We start from the raw sequence: 22,614 nt of genomic DNA, 5'->3' as shown, positions 1-22,614 counted from the left end.
GCATGCATAAACAAAGTGGACTGGCGTAATGATGTAAAAACGGTTACCGCGGAGCAATTATTTCACACCAGAATGAAGTTATCACCGAGTGAAATATTAAAAGGAAAAATTATTTCATATATAGCAAATATATGCAAATTAAGCGTCGCCCCGTCTCGCTCGCGCCCGTGGCCCGGTAGCCGGGCCACACCAACACTGGCGTGCGCTGGGTAGTAAATATACATACAAACAGGACGATCAGCATTTTGCGCGACGGCGGACGAGGGGATCGGCGGAGTGGCTGTGCGGAATCGTGTGTTAATGTGTTCCGTGCGCGAAAGAGCGAGACAAATGCGAGCCGATTAAATACCCTCCAGGACACCGGGATGGCCGTACACCGCTACCATCCTCTTCGACCGCCCCGCCAGGACGACGCTGAGGGTGTATTGGTGCACGAAGGGTTGATTTTCCCGAGCACGGCACGGCAACCAAGGAAGTCTTTAGTTAGGGGGCCGCTTGTCCGTGTGCGTTAAGAGAGGGGAAAGTCTAATGATTGCCTTCTCGCTCTCGAGCTTATCACTCTCACTCTCTCTCTCTCTCTCGCGCTTTTCCTTCCCTGCAAATCCTTCCGCATTTAAGAGGGTTGCTTTTTAATTGTAGTCGTGAATGTGTGTCGCGTGGAAATGCCGTGCAATGAGGCGTGCGGCATGCTGTGTGTGTGTGCGCGAGCGGGACAGGCACCAGCCCACCACCAGGTCGGGTCGTACGTGGAAAAGGTAAACAAACACCCGAGCGCCGGATTTTTTCCTCGATTTTCCTTCGTCCTGCGGCCGACGACGACGCCGCGATAGGGGTGAGTTTTATTTACTGTACTTTTTTTCTTCTTATTATTGTTACTTCTCTCCGCTCATTTGAGCTTCCTTTTCTCGATGGGACGGTGGGTGTTTGGCAGTGATGTCAGTGTTTTAGCTTCGCAATTTAAATTATTACGGAAAGTATGGCTAACAATATTTATTATTGATTAAAAAACATAGAACAACAGATTTCCAATACTCACGCTTTAGTTTGTAGCGTAAGTAATCTTACATTTATTTTTGTTAATTATTTAATTAATTTGGTGTTATATTGATTTTAGGAAACAATCAAAAACTTTTCATTGTTCGGTTACATGTTTCTTTCGCACATTACAAACACATTGTTGTTTTGAAATAAATTATAATGATGAAATTATTATAATGATTTGTTTTAATTAACGATATGAAATGCTGTTTTAAACCATATTGTCACATTTCTAACAAATGTCTAGCTGAGCTTTTTTGAACATTTCTGTGAAATAAAATAATTATTTCAAGTATTTTGCTGGCAACACGGCCGCGACATCCGATACCCATCATATCTTAGGAAATGAACGACGGCTGCCAACGAATCGCGCGAATCCTATGCTGATGAGGACACAATGAGACGACACGCTGCTAAACTCCCGCACCCACCATCTCATTCACTCTAACACACACACTCGCTCATGCACACAAGAGTGCATTTTCCGACCATCCGCGGAAAAAGAAAATGCGGGAGAAAGCTTCGCTGAAGCTACTTAAAAGTCCGTGTTGCGGACTCGCTCGTCCTTTTCGTTTTTCTTCCACTGTGTTTCAGTGTGTGAGCGCCTGTACGCTAGTGGTGGTGTACCGAAAGTATGTTTTATAATTCTTTCTCGCTCTGTGCCCTACCCCCGCTTTCCCCCTCTGCTACCCCAACCCGCGTGCGTTACGAGTGGAGCCTGATTTTTCTCATTTGTGTAAAATTAGAAGCGCGTTTGTTCATTGGCTAATGAGCGGTGTGTATGTATGCACGTATGTATATAATACCGCCGAGGACTACGACGACGACGACGACGACGTCGTTTTTCCTCCAAGTCGCCCACCCAACTGTCCACCCCACCGGAGGCGACGTGGAACGTCGTGAATTTCCCCAGCCTCCTTCGATCGGCACCTGCGCACAAACACACACCCGAGCGTGCGCTTGTATTGGAAGTGATTTCTCTCCACCGAACGGATCGCTCTTGTCATGTTCTCTTTGTTTCTTGCTCTTTCCCGCTTGCATCCCTCCGGAAAAGCGATGCTTCGCGGAATGAGGAGCGTGTTTTATCTCTTTCGCTTTTCCGCTTGCTCTCCGCCACGCAACACTTCCGCCAACATTGTGGCACTAAACAACGCGATAAATACGAACACGGTCTCGTAATTATTGCACCACGTCGGGCTCTTCGGGAGGGCCCGGAAACCGAGCAACGGGAGCCGAGAAACAATGGGAATAATTATTTAATTTTTCTCTTTCTCACTCTCTCTCTCTCTTTTCCTTTCTTGTCTTTTGGCGTCGTCCTGACGCAGAAGCCGTTTTGACGACCGAGCTCGGACTCTGTTTCTCACTCTGCCTAGGGCCCGAAAGATGGCTTCACACTCTTTCATTTAGCTGCAGCCTCTGAAGCATCTCCCATTAGCGGGCGGAAAATCTTTGACGTCAGGCGACGGCGGCGGCGGCGGTCGTCCCGGGAAAAAGTCGTCGCGAGGGCGCTGATTTGTGGGTGTTGCCAAGTGCGAAAAATTGCAAATATGTATAAGCCAATGGATCTTTCGGTGTGTGCTGGCTGGGGTTCGTGTGTTGTTGTTTTTTTTGTTTTCTTGGGAGGTGGCATAAACTCTTACCACTCCACCACAACTACCAGCACCCAGCGGAAGTCCCATTGTCGTCGTCGTCGTCGAAGGCAGTTAAATGCTGCCGGCGATGCTTTTGCGCACAGCATCGCGCGGCCAAGTATTTAAGCAATCTCCAGCAGTGTGGTCATTACATAAATGCCCCTCGGCCACACGGAAAACCTTCCCCCCGCGGGGTGGAACTCTGCACGGTGGAACAATGGAGTGAACGGGTGGACGGCCGCCGAGGAAAAGTTAATGATAATGAGCTTAATTAACTTCGTTTTCTCGCGCGCTCCAATCGCGCACATGCTCCTCCCTTTTCTGGTCGTGACGTCCTGCGTCGGTATTATGCTTGTGTGCATCCATTTTCCGAGCGTTGGGAAGTTCAGATGAAAACAACAAAAAGTGTACAATTAATTTCCGCCATTGCCCTTATGCTAATCCTTGTGTAAGGAACCAATATGAGAATGAGAGCGTGTTCAGTTGGGATCCGAGGTTTTCTTCGAAGAGAACAGAATCCTAGCAAGTATATGACGTTGAGCAAGGTTGAGCTTCCCTTAGTTTGATCAGTTGCTCCGTGAAAGAGCTCCAAAAGGATACCTGGTCATTCAGGTGTGCAGCAACTGAATGTTGAGATTTCGAGTCTCCAACGCTCTGTGAGAATTTTCCAAGCACAAATGTGCTCCCAGAACGGAGTGGCCGAAAGCCGATAGGAAACCCTCAACCAATACACCCACAGAGGACGATATGAAAACACGCGCAAGTGCAACGAATCGAGACGATTTTTTAAGCCAAGTTCAACTCCCTTCGGTCGAGTGTTTCTTCGCACGCGTTTCACGGTTTCAGTTTGTGCAGTGCCGTTGGATCGACCCACGGAACTCACACCTCGGTTTAATGCGAGGGGTAACATTTTTTCTTCCTTTACCAAGTTGTTTTTTCTACACGAACTTCCCTTGCTATGTTTTAATACGCGTCGATTCGGTCGCTTTAGCAGGATTTCAGCTCTTCATTCTTCACGCTCGAATATTCGTTCAGTGTTGTAAACGAAATGATCTGCTAAAAATTACATTGAGACTGCATATCTGTTTTTTAACGGTATTTGTGAAACATGAGGCTTGGGCGGAGGTTACAGTGTACGATTTATTGTTATGCACAAATAGATTTACACGTAATGTGATGTTTTGTTGATATGGAATAGGTTTCTTTCGTAGGTTTAATTTTGAAAAATGAAAGTTATCTTTGATTTTTATTTCATAAGAAACAAATAATTAGGCTGTAATCATGCGTTTGCAATGTATTCTTATCTTTCAACTAGTCCATCGAGTTACAATACTATAACTTCTTGGGTCTTACTCAGTTTGTTGACATTTATACAATCGGTTTTAGAAAATACTCTGATGAATAAACAAGCAACTTTTCGTAACCTAGTGATTTATGTAGAATTCAGTATGACGTACTTTGTTAAGTTGACATTCAAATACAAACCTGCTTCGGTTTCCACTAGCAACCGATTTACGAGATTCATTAAAGCAATCCACATTATTGTTATGCTAATGAGCATCCTTCGGAAACCTAAGGCGAACATGACCCATTTATTTCCAATGTTCACTATGGTAACAACAGGAAAAAACTACCCTCTCAGGTTTTTTCCCCGTTGCTGTTGTCGAAAAAATGTCATTACCTTCGAGCAACTCGTGCAGCAAACAAGGAAGCAGAATGAGAAGTTTCTTTCAAAATCTAAATAAAATTAAAAATCTCAACGACCGACAAAGAGACCGGAAAGAAGGAACGGGACGAAAAAAAAAATCTCCCCCACGATTAAACGTTGACAAAGAAGCGAAATAAAAATAAATGTCCTTGCCGAACTTTTCGTTCGCGTTGTGCAATAAAAGTAAGACAAAAGTACCACCCTCGCGTTTGGAACGATGGAGAAAAAACCATCGCACCACGCAGACATGTCTCAACGCTGGCTTTTTTGGTGGTCTTCATTTTTTATCATTTGTCTTCCTCTCGGTTCTCCTCTGTATGCTTTTTGCTGCACGTCCCTGCGATGGAAACGTGGCACGGGAGTTAGGACGATTTTTTACTGCGGTCTAGCATCCCTTGGCAGACCCATCCACGGTACACTCATCAGCCACCCCTAATGTTGTTTTGCACCCCTCGTCGGAACAAAAAACTGAACGCGAAAGAAAAAGTAATCAACGTTACCCTAAGGAAAAGAACCGAATACGAAAAAAAAACCAAGGGGAGCCAGGAAGAGTGCATCAAAACAATGCATTGCCCTAATAAAACACACCAAAAATGTACCAATACCATCGAAAACTCTCCTTCACAATCGCTTAGGGGGTAACTGCACATAAATGTTTAAATAAATGTATAAGAAAATTAAAAATTCCTCCATCGCTAATTGTCAAACTTAAGCTATTGAGCGCACAATTAAAAAGAACGAGAAATTCCTTGACCGATGTCAGAACTGGTGTTTCGTTTGCAAGTGCCTTTTCCGACGTCAATTTTCAACTGGTTTGTTTAGATCCGATTTGTTGTTAGCCGTTACGAAAAAGTAACGCTTCGAGAATCGTTATTGTTGAAAACTTTTGCGCATGAACCACTGTTTCGGAAGGATAATGTGGAGAAAATTTTCATCTATTTTCGAATATCCTAGGTTCAATTTTCCGAAAGCATCAATCCTTGTGGGCTTTGGACGTGGAAACGCTCCATTTTTAAGCTTTAGCCAAGACACAAACCTAGAAATTAAAGCATTGTGTGCGGTTGTACTCCTAGCTTATTCCGACCGAACTTTTTTAGATCGTTTCGAGACAAAATTGGTCTGATATATTTGAACTTATCGAGATTATATATAAATTTTGAGCTAATGTACATCGTAAAAATTATTTATACATTAGATACTTGCTCTTATTGTAAATAAAGAAATGTTCCAACTCATAGGATTCAACGTTTCGAATCAACTTCGGGAAAGTCAAGATTCGTCACGTTCTGTTAAAAACGCTTAGTTTATAATTTACGCAATCATTTATTTTATTTCTAAGAAAAGTGAATTATCTTCGTTAATATAGCATTCCTTAGTAATGATTTATTTTAAATGTTCGCTAGCTTTATGGAATTTTAACAGGCAGTGTTAAAACAAAAAATAAACAAAATCGAACCTACTCCTACGCTTGGTTTTCCGGGGGTCTATTTAGGTCCTTTCCCTAACACAAACGTACAAACAAACAATGGAACAATAGCTGAGCTTCTCTCGTCGCCATAACCTACGGAAGTGTATTTCAAGACCGGAATGTAATCGATAAGTCGAAGTCGAACTAATTTTGACTCTTTCCAGAGTGAACAAAAGAAAAAAACACATGGCGTTGGTGGGGTCGTAAAATCATCCTACCTCCTAACGCCGACTTGCGTTCTATTTATTTTAAAAGAAATAAATGACTTGCACGGTTTTGCGAGAATAAATTAAACCACTTCGCTAACATTTCACTGCCCGAGGTAGGTTGCTTTCTTGCTTTCTCTTTTCTCTTTTTTCCACCATGGAAGAGAAGCTACGTCTGTCGTTTTGCAACCTGATTTTATGTGGGAAATTCTACTGAGTACAAAATACGTTTCATGGCGATTGATATTCGGTATCGGTTCGCCGGATACTGAATGGATGGGAAAGAATAGAGAATGGAAGGCTGGTTTGCCGAAGTTTCTCGAGTCAATAAATACTAAACACCCACAGAATTCACTATTGAAATGCGAGAAAGTACAGAAAGTAAGTAGAAATTCCAAAGCATACAGAAGAGTTTTGCTGGAATTGAACAGAGCTGCTCGTTAATCTTCCTGCCGGGGATTCTTCCGTGATCCCCAAAATGTCAAACAACTCGCCTGTTAACTTTTCCACGACCTAGCTGCTGCACTGTGTTTACATTCAACAAAAAGAAACGAACTATGACTAGATTCTTGTTAAATGTATTTCATGCTCCCTTCCTTCGCACGAGCGCCTCAAACTGAGGCAAACTTGTGGAAACTTGACGATGATGCTTAATGATGCTGGAGACGACGATGCCGATGGTGCCGATGCTGATACAGGACCTTCCTTGGACGTTCCCTGGCGACTGTGCGATTCGGATCGATTCGATTATGGAGTTGGAAGTAATTACGCCAAAAAAAGCCAATGCTTTTTACTTTCGCAAGACTTTCTATCCTTCCGTTTCCGGCACCCTGCCATCGTTGTCCATCTCTTGCTCCAACTGCCATTTAGACACGCAGAATGTACTGCGAAGCCATAGGCATATCTTTCACTCCTTCTCCTTAATTTTTTTCCCTTCTTTTTCTATCATTCCTTAATGCTTCTTCTCTGTATTTCCCTCTCTTTGTAGCACGAGGCAGCATAGCTAACTGGTGAAGACAACGATCCGTTTTATCTGTCGAGAAGAGAACCAATAGACACACGTGGTCTTAATTCTGGGTTCGGTAGTTCGTTGAGCAGAGTTGGAAAGCGTCGGTGTACTGCATGCAAACGTGACCTAGTGATAGTTTTCACACACATCCGTCGAGCTAAAGGTCATGGTGGCGGAGGTGTTGTTTTCGTCGACAAACATTTTTAGTTCGTAAATGACAAACCACATTGAGGTTCAACAAACAAACAATATTCACAAAGTACTCCATTACATGTGGTCCGTGTATGTACAGTTTTCTATTGTAAACTAATCGTGCCGTATGGAGTTTTTATTGAAATCATATCACATGATAAATATTTGTTTTGCTTTAACTCGTATTTGATTGTTTAACCTATAATAATGACAAACAACATCGATAACTTTGCGTAAAGCAACACACAATATACATAACGGGACATTATCAAACGAACCGAAGAAACACAACTCATTCAGTCAAAGTAAATCCCGGAAAGAAAAGTAAAATACAGGGGATCAGGAATAAACCGAACGAAATGATAAAACAGTAACAAATAAAGCAGGAACGACAAGAAACAATACCACAGACAAACTTGGTGAGACATGCATTGTAACGATTTATTTTCCAGCATAGACACAAAACTCAAACATTCTGCACACCGACCGCGAAACAGAAGAGGAATAGAATGCATCATTTTGTACACAACGAACAAACGAAGGCGTGTATCCTTTGGGAAGTGTATGTATGTGTATGTGTGTGTCCTTTTTTGATAAGAATCCTTATCACAAAGGTGTATGATAGTTCGACGATTGTTCGGTTCCGCCCTCCGGTGAAAACAATAAGTTAGCGAAGGATTGTTGATGCACAATGATTCAAAACAGCCACGTTTGTTGATTGATATCCATTAGCCAGTCACGCTAACGCTCTTTAATCTTTAATCATTCAGATTTTGCACAGATAGCACAATTCGAGACCATAGTTGCATGTGTTCGTTTTCGTTTTCCCTCCACCTTTTGTTTACCTCCTCCGGCGCACACATACTTCCCTCGTCTTTTACTATAGCGTGTCTTGTGTGGACATACAAATTTACCGATCAAACTAAATGTACACCTTGTTTCCAAATCAAAGTTAAATAAAATCAGGATTTCAACGAGATGGTAATATAATAATTTCGACTAGGATTCACTCTCCATTGCAAAGCAAACGCTTGAGTTAGTGTACGGTTGTCTGTTGAAGTTTTCTTATCCATTGTGTTCACAACACTGTCCACACTTGTTTTTTACAGCAATTGTTAGTTCAAACGCGTGTTAAACCATAAACGACATCGGGGAGAATCAAACAATCCACGCATGACAACCAACAGATTTAAAATGTACACCATTTCGAAACGAAACAAATTAAATAGGGGAATTAAAAAACTACACTCAAACGAAATAGTTTAACAACAATAAAACAGACTCCAACGGAGAGTTTTTTTTTCTTTTAGTGGACCTCAAACTGTCAGATCTTCTCGTTGGTTTCTATAGTGATAGTGAGTATCGTGAGAGTTAACTAGAAGATTCTTTCGTTTACTAAACACTCGTAAAACGCCGTCTGGTCGGCCGGCTCCAGCTTCGCTTCGATTACTCTATGTTTGCGATGTTCTAGTGATCTTATTGATTGACTTTCGCCTTAGTTTGATTTCGGTTATTTCGATTTTTCGGTTTGTTTCGCCGCGAGTGGTCCAAGGTTTTGGTGAGTATTCGATAAGAAATTCGGTTTGCGTTAGCTGTTCCAAGGAAACTCTATAAAACATTTCACCAACCGCCTGGGGGAAGGAGGTAGTGTGGGTGGCAAATGGGGAGCAGCGAGGCAGCTGCCTGTCGAAGCTGCTGAGATTGGCTTAGTTCTGGTCCTGTTTCTCTTTGCCAGCGAGAGCAAAAGTGGACGAAAATAGTGATCTAGTAGCTGTTGTCGTAGCAGAACAAGCAACAGGCTGCCCTACTAGAAGTGATTTTGTTGTGGTGATGGTGAGGAGGAAGAAGTAGTAGTCGGTTTTTGGTAGATGTAGAAGCGTAGTGATGGTAGAAGTACTAGTAGTAGTAGTAGTGGTGGTGGTAGTAGAAGTAGTAGAAGAACAAGTAGTAGTATTGGTAGAAGATAGGACGCTATTTACATGATGACACATTTGCCCTTCTCGGCCCAAGGATTATTCTTCTTGTCCGGTGCGTGAATCAGCGGATCATTCTTTTCGTTCTCCTCCACGTATTCTCGCATGCTGGAAAAGAGGAATATAAGTGGTTAGTAAGTGGACTGAAAGTCGCAAAAGTGCTCACTACGTTAGCCGGACAGGTGCTATAATAAAACGATGGTCAAGGATACAGGAAAAGGTTTGAAAATTCGATGGATATTGGTAGTAGTAAGAAATGTAAGGAAATATAGGAATTAAAATATATTTCTAGATAAACATTACATGAAGTGAAACAAGAATATTTATCCTCTAAAATATACTAAGAAAAAGATTGTTAGTACTTTTAACATTTTTCTCTAGATACATCAGAAAGCAACTGGTTAAATGCCTCCTCCTTCTGAAATCTAAAAGGATCATAAGCATTTAAGGTATTTAAAAGCAATTCTTTTGAACTTGGTCGCTGCAGGGCCGGTCCAATCCAAACCTGAAGAACGCGTGGAAAACGACTAAAGAATGAACGTTCCCAAACACCCCGATTTCCCCCCTAGTCTTTCCACCCTCTCGCTCTTTCCCTTCCTTTCTTTACAAAATTGCTTTTGAGATTGCAATGCTTTCGTTTCCATGACAATTTTAAGATGTTTCGACCCAACCCCGGGGGGCTTAAAGTTGGTTGCTAGGAGTTGTTTGTTAAGATTGGCTGAGTGTTGTTTTTTTTTCTTATATACCAGATACATCTTCTATGCCTTCGCAGAACCAAACCCTTGAACCTTACCGGAAAGCTGTTATTTTTAAAATTATTACATTCCAGTTTCGCACGCTTAACTCTAAAAAGGATTTGTAACTTCCTTCGTTTTTTTTTCACAAAAAAATTTGAAAAATAGCAAAAATATCATGGCACAGAATAATTTAACGACACTCTTCTGAGTGGAAAAAATAATGCGCTAGCACGGGATGTAAAGTGCTCTCAAATTTGCTGTACGAACTAGTTTGTGGCTCTGCTTACGAATTTATTTGAATTACAAATGCGAGGTGTCACCGGGGCTCCGAGATACGCCCGGGGGTTTTCGGGCCAGGATTCACAGCTGGAGACTCAAGGCATAGTCAATTAAATATTGAACAGCACAGCGGGTAAATGTCCCATCTTCCCACAACCTCTTCAGCTAGGCGCTGGTATTTGATGTATTTTTAATCAGCGACGCAACGGAGCACAACTTTCCTAGAAGGACACGGCCGGGGTTTGCCCCGTTTTACCGGATGTTGATAAGAAATGAAGGTGCCTCCCGCGCTCCGATTGATGGACTTAGCCGAGCGTGAAAATAATAAATCTGTCTGTCCGATGTTGAAAGGAAACATCGAAACGAAACAGGAAACATTCCTTTCACGAAGCGCTGATCACCGGAGGGAGCAAACTTGAGAAATTTTCAGAAATATTCAGTTAACAATTACATGGAAAATTTTGTCTTAAAAGGTGAAATACCATGTCTCTTATTTTGCAGGTAACATCAGGACGTAGAGTTGCAATATTGTTCAGAAAAACGGTGGGAATATTATTTGATTTGAGGATTTTCAGACAAAAATGCCTTTTCTTTATGCCTTTCCCGTTCCCATTATTTCAGGGATCTTCACAGTTTCAACCAAAATCCTCTTCCGTTGGCGCCATATTAGATCCAGTTTTTTTCCCTTATTTTCATCATCTTTGCCGTAATCATCGAAAACTGATTCATCCGGGCGAGTGACAGCGCTGAGCAGGGTCTTACGGTTGGGCAACATAATAAAACCACACTTTGCTTCGTTCGCTCGCCTTCGCGTTTTCATTTCAACAAAACCTCCCACCCAAACCACGCTGGCAAATGAATGCGTGCGGAACGGGAAGGAATTTTATTTGCGATGTGTCACCGTTGTCACCGAAAACGGCTGAGCCCATGCAGATGGAGCTGGATCAAGGACATGGCACATGTAGCGTACGACTGACACGTTTTGGGAGGGATATGTGATTCATGCTCTTATCACGCAAAGCAACCGAATGGAAGATTCGAGAGCTTTGCGCTGAATGGCGGTGCAGTGTAGCACACCGTAATTGCGAAAATCACTCGTACTTATCCAATCGATAAAATTGTAATACGAACGACTTATTTACTTTCCGAATTTGAATTGAGTGTATAAGTAACATGAAAATTACTGGTTCGAATGGAAAAACGAAGGAAAACGGAAGACTGTCTGCGACGCCGATGATTAATTTGAAAATCATGTCGAAGAGAAATGCCACCCTCCGAAAAGTAATCAAACAACTGGCATCATATTGAAAGCGTAATAACGCTGAGAAAAGTTTGGCGACGAGCAAAATAAAAGAAGAAGCAAAAAGAACATCCAGGCTGTTGAAATTCTGACATCAACAGCGGGAAAAGCCCGATCCGCGCCGCTCTCGCTATCGATCGCTCCGTACTACCGTGCTTTCTGGTTACGGGCAAAACTTTTCCTTGGTGCGATGATGGGATGTTGAACAACATGTTTGCATATGCATAGAGTATGTTGGCTTTGCTGGATACAACCATCCAGCACGCGTGTTTGCATATGCATACAATATGCATGATCCAGCAACGAACCAACCTACGAGGCCTGGGAGAATAAGTTGGAATGCTTTATCGCGCTGGTGAATTTATGGAATTCGCTACGCAAAGTTCGCTCGCAACTTGTGGTGCGGAAAATCTTCCGGTTGAAAATTGATTTAACTCGCGCTTTCGTTGAAAAATGTTCAACTTGAAAGACTTCTCTTCCGCTGGTTCTTGCTGTATGCCGGCGTTATCGACGCGATGATGATTCACTTAGGCATCGGCTCGCATCGCGCCGGAAATGGACGACGGCGAGAAATTGATTTATGGAAAACCGCAGAGCGGTGGCTCCGGAGGCAATGCCGGAAGCTCCCCAACCAGGTCCGGTGGTTTTGCTTCCACAATTCTGTCGCGAGTCAAGCTGAGCGGAGAGAAGTGAAGCGCACCGGAAGCGAATCGGCTTCCGCCGCCCGAGCAAAAACACGGGCGTGAAATTTAATTAGTCCTCCATCGACCCAAAGTGCGGTGGCTTTTTTGGGAAAGGAGGTCCAACGGTACGGTGTAAACGATGACCGGGCTAGAGATACCGAAGGCATTTGTAAACAGCGCGGGAAAACAAGTTTTTAACTGGAAGGTGGTGTCAAGAAAAATGAAACAGTTTTGATGAAAAATAATTTGTATGGAATGCATAACTCTTGGAATAACAAGCAACAAATATTGCTAACCGTGTTGAAATCAAATTTTGTGGTTAGGTCTTTGTGAAATCAATCAAACCGATACCATCCACAAGCAGACCAATAAAGAAGCATCGTTCAGGCCACTGAAAGGTTATTTCGGAAAAGGGTCTTTCAAAAGCACCGTTCCGATCGTTGCATTCCCACGGTTTGATCAAGCATTTCGCAATCATGCGTAAACTTATGATACACACTGAATTGGTACAAGTGCGGAAATTTTCCATCAACCATTTTTTTGTTTGTTTCACATCCCTCGACCCGAAAAAACCAATCAGCGTTTCATTTGAACTCCCCGGAAAATCCGTGCTTCGTAAAAATGTGTATGCCGGAAATTTTATTCCCACACCTTCTCAGACCCTTTCGCAAAGGGGATGGGCGGGCTTTTATGCAGGGGGGGAGGGGGGGGGGTGCGGGCGCTGTAATGCGAAACGGGAAACGGAGAAATAAATCCGTTGCCATAAACCCTTCGGTGCTCTCCCGCTTTCACTGCAAGTTTGTTCGTTCGCGATCACAAAAAAAAAAAGAAATAGCTGTATATTTCAAGGACAGCGAAAAGAAAACGAAATAAAACAAAACATCACATAGCTGTATTCGGCACGTTCCGACGGATCACAGAATGAAAGCAATAAAAATGATGCTTTCATTCCGGTGCACTTAATTTCGCGCAAGAATCTTGGAAATCTGCCACATCTATGAGCTCCATCACCCGTGGTTCATTATTTATGTTGGCGCTGTTGCTCCCAGCAACGGTCTTTGATGTGCGCTGGTGTGCGGGGGCGAACGGAAGATAGTTGTTGGAAAAAAAATAATTCAGCATTCGGGAAAACCAACTCGCCAAGCATTGAAAAGAGGAGAAAATGTAATGAAACATCCTAGGAAAATGATGCTTAATTTCGCTTGTACCCGCTCGTTAGACGCCATTAGGCACGATAATATGTTCAAAACATAGACAGCTGTGCGCGTACTGTCACATGCATGATTGATGCTGCTTTCCTGGGTCCATGTTTCCTGCTACGACTCCTGCTGATCTGTAATCATCCGTAGCCTAGCTACCGGTGAGATAACTTTAGGTGTGTGTGCGTGTGGGAGAAGGGACCAACATTTTACCGAACGAAGTAATTAAATTTTTCCTGCCTCTGTGGGGACACCGTTTTCGCCAGAACGACATTATCGCAGGCGGAAAGCACGGATGGTTCATGTAAGCCACCAACGCGGATGGAGGAAACAAATCATCCATTTCCAAAAACCAATCAAGTGTGTGCGAGATGTGGTGTTGCTTCTTGGAATCGACAACAGAAAGAAATCCTAGAACTGTGGAAATGGCAGGGTTTCCTAGCGATCGATCGTCTAACAACATTTCCGTAGGAAATTAAAGAAACCATGGCAATAAAAGGAACAGGAAGAAATCGTCAGCTAGAGAAACCAAGTTCTAACATATTTTAATTATAGGCATATTGTTTGAAATTTGATTTAATTTTATTAAGAAAAGCAAATTCTACGAAACATGAAAAAGAAATTAGCTGCAGCCTGTATATTATTTCTAAATGAAGGCGGAAGCTCATGTGTCGTGTATGATGAACGATATGCGATGATAATAAATAGTAACGAATAATTTCCTGGCACATGTAGCTCGTTATTATAATTGAAAGGGAAAGAAGGACAAAAACTGTCCCCACGTCCAATGCTTCGATCAGTCTGGATGCCTTTCCCCAATCAACGGTAACATTTCCCTATCCCCTTGCACCTAGAAAGCGGGAAATCAATTCCCCATGATAATCCTGTTACATCAAGGCACCGTTTGCTCCATTTCCCTGGGGACTGGTGGAGAGAGGGTGTTGGGTAGGGATGGCTGGGAGAAGCTTTCTAATTGAAATCCAATTAGTTCGTACGACGCCAACATTCTTCCAGGTGAGGGATATTTATACGCCGGAACTATTTTCCATGCGCAGTTTTCCATTGGCCTGGGTTCGTTCGTTTGTAATGGGCCATTAAAAAAACTGTTTTTCTTCCCTTAACTTTTATTTATTTATAGCCCATCGCCCGACCATCAACCAGCATGTTAAGCTGGCTTTCAGCCACGAGGTCGCATTCATCACGTGCCGCGAGAAACGTAATCCATTATCAAATCCTACCCCCCCATTCGTCTATTTTCCCAGTGTCCCGAATCCTTTCCCTCCTACCACCTGGGGGAAACAAAACGATACCAACCTACCCGGCATAGGAGTTTTTCCACCTCGCGTGCCTCGTAGCTTCCACTTGCTCTTGGTGGCGCTGTTCGCCCGTCCGCTAAGTAGCTCGGGTATGATTACTTTTCATTAAAATTTCAATCACGACCCGGTGGCCTGTTTATGCGGTGAGATTGCAAATCGGGCGGCCGGGCGGGGGCGTTTTTCCGGCGACGAATTCGTTCGTCCCCGTTCGCTCCACCCGGCGCACTTCGCTGGTTAGTAAAGGTGTTAGGTAGGTTTAGTTGTTGGTAGTCATGGGTTAGCGAGGGGTCAGTCATTAGCGAGACGGATTGTGTCTTTTTTCCTCGTGTCGCTTCTACAAACTAGTTGGTTAGTATTGCATGCAGATGTTAGAAATGTTAGTGAAGGTTAGTAAAGTTTGGTTAGCGTTCTTAGTACTAGGTTTGCAGCACGATTGTATTTTCACTGAGCAAGGCTAGACGCTTATAAAATAAATATTATAAAGACAACTTTTTGAATAGATAGACGAAATAAATTTCTTATGCTTAAAATAAAGTGAACGAATCTTACAATAAAACTTTTCCATTCTCAACCATCCTCATCAACAAATGGGAACAAATTTGAAACAATGCAATCGAAAGCTCTCCAAGACGGTTCCATTCTCAATCTTCTCCAAGAACGTTTTGTCTGCAGCATCCTTTTTTACAACAAGCAACTGGTGACCGAAAGGCTTTTTCTCATTTCAGAACGAAACATGCTTGATGAAGCAATACGAAAGCAGCAGGAAGACGAAGCAGAAACCGTCCCGACGGAACAATGAAACCTTTCAATATTGAAATTAACAGTTTCATCACGCGGCGCGAGAAAAAGGCTTCAGGATGTGCCTTGCAGTGCAACCACTTTGCACGAACATCTTTCCGTCAACGTTTTTCCCTGTTCTCGCCACTGGTTTTCCTTCCTGCTTGTGCCTCCGGCGGCATGGTATTGCGTCCACTGTCTTGACACGGAAAATAAGAACACGCACAAGCCTATGGTGCAGTGAGGAAGACCCGTTTCCCGCCCCGTTTCCACGACACGAAACGGATGATGGAAAAACTTGTTCGTGCCTTTTGGCCATACTCGGCTGATGGAAGCGTCGCCAGCCTGCCTCCGTCCACTCCACTTCTGATGCATGCCCGCTTGGTCGTGTTACGTTTCCTTCACATTCTTAGGCGTTGTGTAGGGCGGTAATTTTTGCTACTGTTGCGCTCAAATTGACCATCGCATTGTGGCGGTTCCGGTGAGCTCTGCTGTGAGCGCGAGAAGATGAGCACGGCGACATTATTAGAACATCGTTAGCGATAAGTGGTGCCCTTTAGGCTTTCCTGCTAACGAGCAGGACGGCTGGGCGTAGGCACTTTTAATAACTCTGCAAATTTACTTACGAAGCGACTGCTCTGTTGTGCAATGGCTGATATTTCCCAATGGAACTTAAGATTTTGCAATACATGGAAAATGAGGTGCATATTTTGGCAACATCAAGTGATAAAATTTATTCTAAAGTCATATACCAATGCGGCTCTATCGAACGCTTACCATGTAGTGTATTTTGAACAAGCAGTCTAATTAGATCACCACACAATTTCGGCAACCTAAAGCCACTAACGTTAGCACTACCACTCCGACTCCGACTCCGACACTCCCTGCGGAGGTTTGCGTCAATGATCAAACATCGGTCAGCGATTGGCTTTTTGTGGGGCTCGATTACAGAGCGGTATTACTCGCTCGCTCAGGCCCCTAGACCACTCCCTCGAGATGCTTTGATGAAATTTTCGCTAATCCCTGGCCAAAAATGGTTTAGCGATGTTCGCTCGACCCGACGGCCGGCCGAAGCCATTTTCGGGAAACATGATATTCCTGGGAAATATCCCGAAGGGTATTCGATGAACTTTTGCTGAATTAGTTCATCGAAAAACGAAAACGCAAACACACAAACAACTGTTCTAAGGAATCCAACCAATGTTATCACAAACAACCTATGTTAACAAATAATTTTAATGTTTTCTAATAAGTAAATAACGTCAATGAATTTCAATCATCTTCTGAGTGTATCAAGTTCATTATCGCTTTTAGCGCTTATAGATTAAAAACCAATTTATACATATAAATTATACTGTCTTTACAGGATAATGTTCCATAAAGTTTTTTTTTCATTTATCTGTCTTTATTTTCTGTTTAACTTTAGATATTGATATTGATAATATCAGTAAGTATATCTCTAAGCAAAATTCTTATAAGACTTTTCTGTAAGAAGGGTATGAGGTTACGAATATTTTATTCCTTTTTTTCAAGCACTAACAACTTTGTTTATGATAATTATTTGGATGCAAAACCATTCCTATTTCAAACAGACACCATCTCAATTTGTCAGTAGGGCCGTTTTTGGGAATAATCAAAACAAAATTAACTTATGATCCAAACTCCAAAACTACCAAATGATGTTGGCAGTTTAATAAACTTGTCGAGGAAAATGGTAAGATGGATGCCTGTGCTACTGTGCAAGTATGAACCGACAACCATCTAGCTTACATTCCATCCAGAACAACCCATTTGGTAACCAACGTCAAACCCACATCGGGGTTTTGTTAACCAAATGGAGGCACCTGGTGCACGTTTCTGACACTTACTCCCCCGGAGGGTTTGCAAACCCTTTGCGCTTCTTCTTCTACTCGTAGCGAACGCACCTTGCCGACAAACCCCAACCCAGCCCGCACGAAGGCGGACAGCCCCGGGGCGGTTCAAGATCTCCCCCCCCCCCCCCTTCCCCCACACACATCAAACGCACTCTCTGCAAGAACGGCGTTTCCTCCGACTCATGTTCTCGCTGTGGAGGTTTGCCACCACCAACACCACCATTAGTGGTAATTAATAACCTCCGACCTGGTTCGCTTTAGTAGGGACCGGGTAAGGTGAGGGAGTTTTAGGTTGATGGGCCCCGGCGATAATGACGATAAGAGCGCTAAGGGAAGCGAAGCGATCTCTATCGCCGCTGGAGAGGAGGCTGTGATTGTTCTGTCTCTTGTTTTCCCACGCTCGAATCGAAAAACGATGATGCGTCTCCACCGTGCGCTATAGAAACCTTGGTCTACCTTGGCACCGTTGGGAGGGTATTTATTTTCCCACTTCCAACCAACAACAACTAGTGCACACACGCACACACAATGCCAGTACGATTGGCGAGAGAGAAAAAAAAGGTTATCGTAAGATAAGAACGATTGAGCCGTCGATGAAGCGCGTGAATAAAGATCCCACCCTTGTTTAGCATCCCCTTTTCGGTCTGGCCCAACGAACAAATGCCGCTACAACCCAGCCCGCGCAGTGTGCCACAATACAAGCGCACTTTGTACGGCACTCCGACACACACACACACACACGCGTCCATTTGTATCATCCCCCTCTGTTAGTAAGTGGTTCGTCCGCATACTCATTGTTCGGGCGGTTGTGTTCAGTGCTCTAGCATTAATTCTTCACTTGTGCCTGAAAACTTGTGCCCCCCCTCTTCCACGTGTTTCACACACACACACACACCTTCACACTACACACCCCACGCCCGACACCCCTCTGGGTCTGGAAAAACTCACTGTCGGCGGGGTGCCGTTTTCCACTTGGACACCTTTACCCGCCCCGTTGTTTTCCAGCGATGGAGAAAACCGATTGCACCAATACTGCTGTACGGTCAAGCTTCCCTCCCTCCCACACGTCCACCGCCCTTCTGGCTGATGGGGTTTCCGCTCCTCCTTCCCTACCCAAGGCATGCACGAGGGTTACATATATCGATTTTTCCCACATCCGTTGACGTCGGGCTGACTTTTGTCTCTTCATCGTTTGTTTCCGTTTTTCAACAGTTTCGATTTGTCTGCGTAACTAATGTTCCTGTTCGATTCCATCGGGTTTGTGTGGATTGTTTCATGTAACTTTGCGATTGTGTCGCGTTTCGTGCTTTTCCGGTTGGCGTACCTTCCATTACTGCTCCCCTTTCCCCTTTGGTTCCTTTCACGCACACACACACATACACTCACACTGGTCACACGCCACATTTGGTCAGGTGCACCCCTGTGCTACCCAATGTGCAATTTGCCGCAGCCTTTCTCGCAAGTCACTTGTCACTTTTTCGGGCCGAAACCCGTCCCGTTGGCGTGGCCGTTTAACCGTCCTTTAACCAATACACACCCCGAAAATATCGACTGATGGCGACGGGCGAACAACCAACCCCCTCGCTAAGAAGTGGATCCTTTTCCGCTTTCGCTTTTCGCGGTGCCCTTTTTTCCGCACAGCCATTCACACAATGACTCATTACCGTGTGTCCCCTCCCGTCTCCAGGTAAAGGATTTTTCACTCACCGGAAATGAACGGGAAAGGTAATCGTTATACAAACGGGTTTATCGATTCTCCAAAATCAAACTGTTCAACTAAGGGCTCACAAAAAGTAAACGAAACCAACTGAAACCAACCACTGGTACACTGGACAGGACTAGAGGGGTGGGTTTTGGGGGTGGCTTGGGTGGTACTTACGCTGCGATACTCTTCGACAATGGCCACCGCTCCATCGAGGCCTGGTACTTCATGTTTTCGATCTGCTTTTTCAGTGCGTCACGGTCCATGGTTGCTAGAATACTGGGATCCATCGTGCCTGGAAGGTAACGATGAGCGAGAGTTTAGTCGAGTGCTTTACCGTGGTGGTGTGCGTGCAATTTTCGGCCCAATTCATCTCCGGGGGTAGGGGTGCTGATAGCAGTGCGCTAGTCTACCGTTTGTTCTCGAGGTGGGGAAAAATTAGGGGAAATGTGTAGCCATCAAAAGGGAAATATCCTTAGTACACCAAGGAAAAGTCTGGGTTACCTGAGGGGGGAAATTGTACGAATTAGTCCCTTGTTTGAAATGACGGTTTCAAGAAGGAGGATTAAAAAAAGATATCAACATCGTAATGTTGTCATGGACATGTTTTTAGTACTCAAATATACTTAGACTTATATTTCTTCCGTTTTTCTTCAAATAATCTGTTATATCTCTTTTATTTGACTTTGACTTTACTAATTCAATCGTCCCAAACAAGTGCGAGACGAAAAACACACGCCATGGACTATTGTACGCATGCTCCGAGCATCAATCTTCAACTTGAGTGAAAAGACCGTTTGATAAAATTTTGACAGGGAGTTGCTTTTCCCACACATACACCCAGGCAAGCATCAAAGTTCGTCTGTATTGAACGGATGCTGCATACACCCTCAACCACTCTGGCGACCGTAGCCATGGTTTCCCCAGGAAAACATGCGCAGAAGCAAATCGACGAAAAGTTAGCGTGGAAAATGGGGTAGGTTTACGAAATTCTCGTGCAAAAGGAATACATTCGAAATAACCGTTATTTTCCAGCAAAACAGAGTAAACATTTTTATTTTTGTATTTTGTGTGATTTTTAAGAATGAATCCATTTTCTTTTACACGATCGATTAGAGAAGGCAACAAGCTTTTTAATTGACAAGATAAAATTCGACTCTTATCAACCAACGCGCGTGTTGTTGCAAAGCAGTTGCACAATCGTCACTTACTGCGACATGTTTTCGTTTCTACATCGTCAAACATATCGGCCTCATAACCTTCCCAAAAGGTGTGACTGTGGCGATTGATACTGCACGACTGCTCGTTATCTTGTTGATAAAGTAACGTTCCAGCGATACAGTTCTGATAAGATCGTTTGTGCAAGATGTTTCGCAAAGCAGAATAACAAACACCGTAACGAATGCAAGCACCAATCATTCGAAAATGTTGTGAGCAATATTGCTCCAGTTTCCGTCTCGCGTCTTGCTCGGTGGTGTAATTTTTTTTCACTCTCTTTTTTCTTCACTCAACACTTTGTGGATCACGATTCCACCTCCGATTAGAGTGGAGGTGATAAATGAAAAATAAAATCGGAAGACGAGTCGAATGCCGGCGCACTGGGGAAAAAACCGCACATGCAACCCGATCGTGCCGATGTGAAGTTAGAAGTGAGAAAAAAAGGTCGCATGACTAGAGTGAGAAGAGGGCCCTTAGACGATCGTGTCAAGGTAAGCTCAATACGCGGGGAAGATAAACTAAACACTGATCGAGTCATCGGAAGGGCCTTGAATAGGGCAACACCAAGTAATGGGTGTACGATCTTCACCATCGGAGCGTTCAATCTCGATACTTGATCTTTCGTACACTGCTTCATGAGTCACTGCAATTTCACTTGTTTCTCATAGGCTTCACACACAACTCCAAGCGTGATCTATCTTCCAATACCACACAGCAGAACCGATGAGGTTCAACCAAATTAAAGATTTCTTCTCCTCCTCGACACCCCTACGAGGCACAAGATCCAATTCCATCCATTACGTTGAGAAGCCAATGATCGCAGTTAGTACCGTATCGTAATTATAGAGAAAGAGAAAGAGAGACGAACATCCGACCGGGAACGGCTTGACGGATGACATCAATTAGGTAATAGCTTGGCAAATCGCACAAGGTTAAATGTGGAGCGGTTGATCTTACGGAGGCAAGATCACGACGATGGATCGTCCGTTCTGACATTTGCGCTTTGATTTGCATATTCACAGCGAATTGGTAGAGCGAGGCGCGGATGTGTTTTATTTATGGCTTATTGAGATTCAAGCACCAACATCAAAATCTGTGTTATTTAGTCGCACTACTCAAAATTTAAACGAAACTAAGAACAACTTGTATTATGATTTATGGACACTGGACAAATACTTGATAATAAACACGAATTTGTTCTCTTCACTGTTAACGATCAACTGAACTACATGATCGTGAGTATGATGAAAGACTCTTGAGCTGCACACTATCCTTATCTCGGCGTTTCTTATCTCCACTTCAGTTTTCTACAAGTTGCCGCGTCTTTCGGACTTTTCTGGTACATCTCGCAGATAACTCGCCTTTTAGTGCAGCTGTTGTGTTGTATTTGTATTCCGAATTGATACCAGAGGACTGGGACTTGTATACGTATGGTGCTATAAATTTCTCCTATGCGAGGCAATCGCTCCGTTCGACTGCGCTTCCCACTTTCGCTGCTCGGTGTCGGGAACCGTTCGCGACGGACAACGTTCAGTGACTGTCCTGGTTGGGCCTTTGAAGCACTTTATCACCAGCAGGTGAGTCGATCAGCGTACACCACCGCTCCAAACACCTGACACCGCCGACAAAGGCCTCCACTGTGCACCGTTTGATGTCGTGGAGCCGCAATACACGCTACACACACCGCCGCCGGGCTTGTCGCTAGTGAAGCACATCCGAACCGGCTGGACACCAAACGTTAGATGCACACATTCACCTAACGGTTTGCCACACACGTGTCGTACCTAATACACCGGTCTTCAGGTGTTTGTCGATTTTAGATGGTTTTAATGGTTTGAAATTGATCTAATTCTAAACCAAGCGTGCAGGATACGTTTGTTGTGTAGTTTATTAAATTTTCCTTCGATGAAGAAGTATTTTTAACATGATTAAAATAAACCATTACTGAAATTGCATTATTAACGGCACTTGGGAATGAACTCAAACAACACTTATTAGAAATGAAGTAAGTAGTTGATTAAATCAAAATACGAGTTATTTGCCAACTTAATGATTTGTAAATTGTTTTTAAATAAGATGGTCATTTATTATTATATTAAGTTTTCTAAGTGGAATTTTCTGCCTTTATCATACATTTTTAAAATATTTTATTAACTTGAATTAACACTTAACATTATATACCGCAACCTTTCCAATAGCGTATCGAATCACTTCTTTCGTGGCAAGAATCCCGCAGAGAGTTGCATCACCAAAAGCGCATGCATGCATGTACGGATTCGCGTCCAACGGCTTCCCCTCCGGGAA

The 22,614-nt window shown here is 43.5% G+C and overlaps 1 protein-coding gene across 5 annotated transcripts; it reads right to left on the bottom strand.

The window, feature by feature from the left end:
• Window positions 1-6,211: 6,211 nt before the first annotated feature.
• On the bottom strand, window positions 6,212-21,951 carry LOC131265864 (guanine nucleotide-binding protein subunit gamma-e). 5 transcript variants are annotated; one of them, XM_058268203.1, is made up of 4 exons: window positions 21,717-21,951; window positions 19,270-19,387; window positions 9,232-9,333; window positions 6,212-7,084 (listed from the first exon to the last, which is right to left on the bottom strand). In XM_058268203.1, the coding sequence occupies exons 2-4, from the start codon at window positions 19,380-19,382 to the stop codon at window positions 7,081-7,083; spliced, it is 219 nt and encodes a 72-aa protein (XP_058124186.1). In that variant the 5' UTR covers window positions 19,383-19,387; window positions 21,717-21,951; the 3' UTR covers window positions 6,212-7,080. The 5 variants fall into 5 exon arrangements, with proteins under 5 accessions (XP_058124186.1, XP_058124184.1, XP_058124185.1 ...); XM_058268201.1 differs by having other exon boundaries at window positions 21,672-21,948; XM_058268202.1 differs by having other exon boundaries at window positions 19,270-19,394; window positions 21,679-21,948.
• Between the last annotated feature and the right edge of the window lie 663 nt (window positions 21,952-22,614).

This window comes from Anopheles coustani, chromosome 2 (assembly GCF_943734705.1).
Source record: "Anopheles coustani chromosome 2, idAnoCousDA_361_x.2, whole genome shotgun sequence".
Classification (NCBI taxonomy): Eukaryota; Metazoa; Arthropoda; class Insecta; order Diptera; family Culicidae; genus Anopheles; species Anopheles coustani.
The sequence above is the reverse complement of the archived record's forward strand: the minus strand, read 5'-3'. Positions and strand labels throughout refer to the sequence as shown.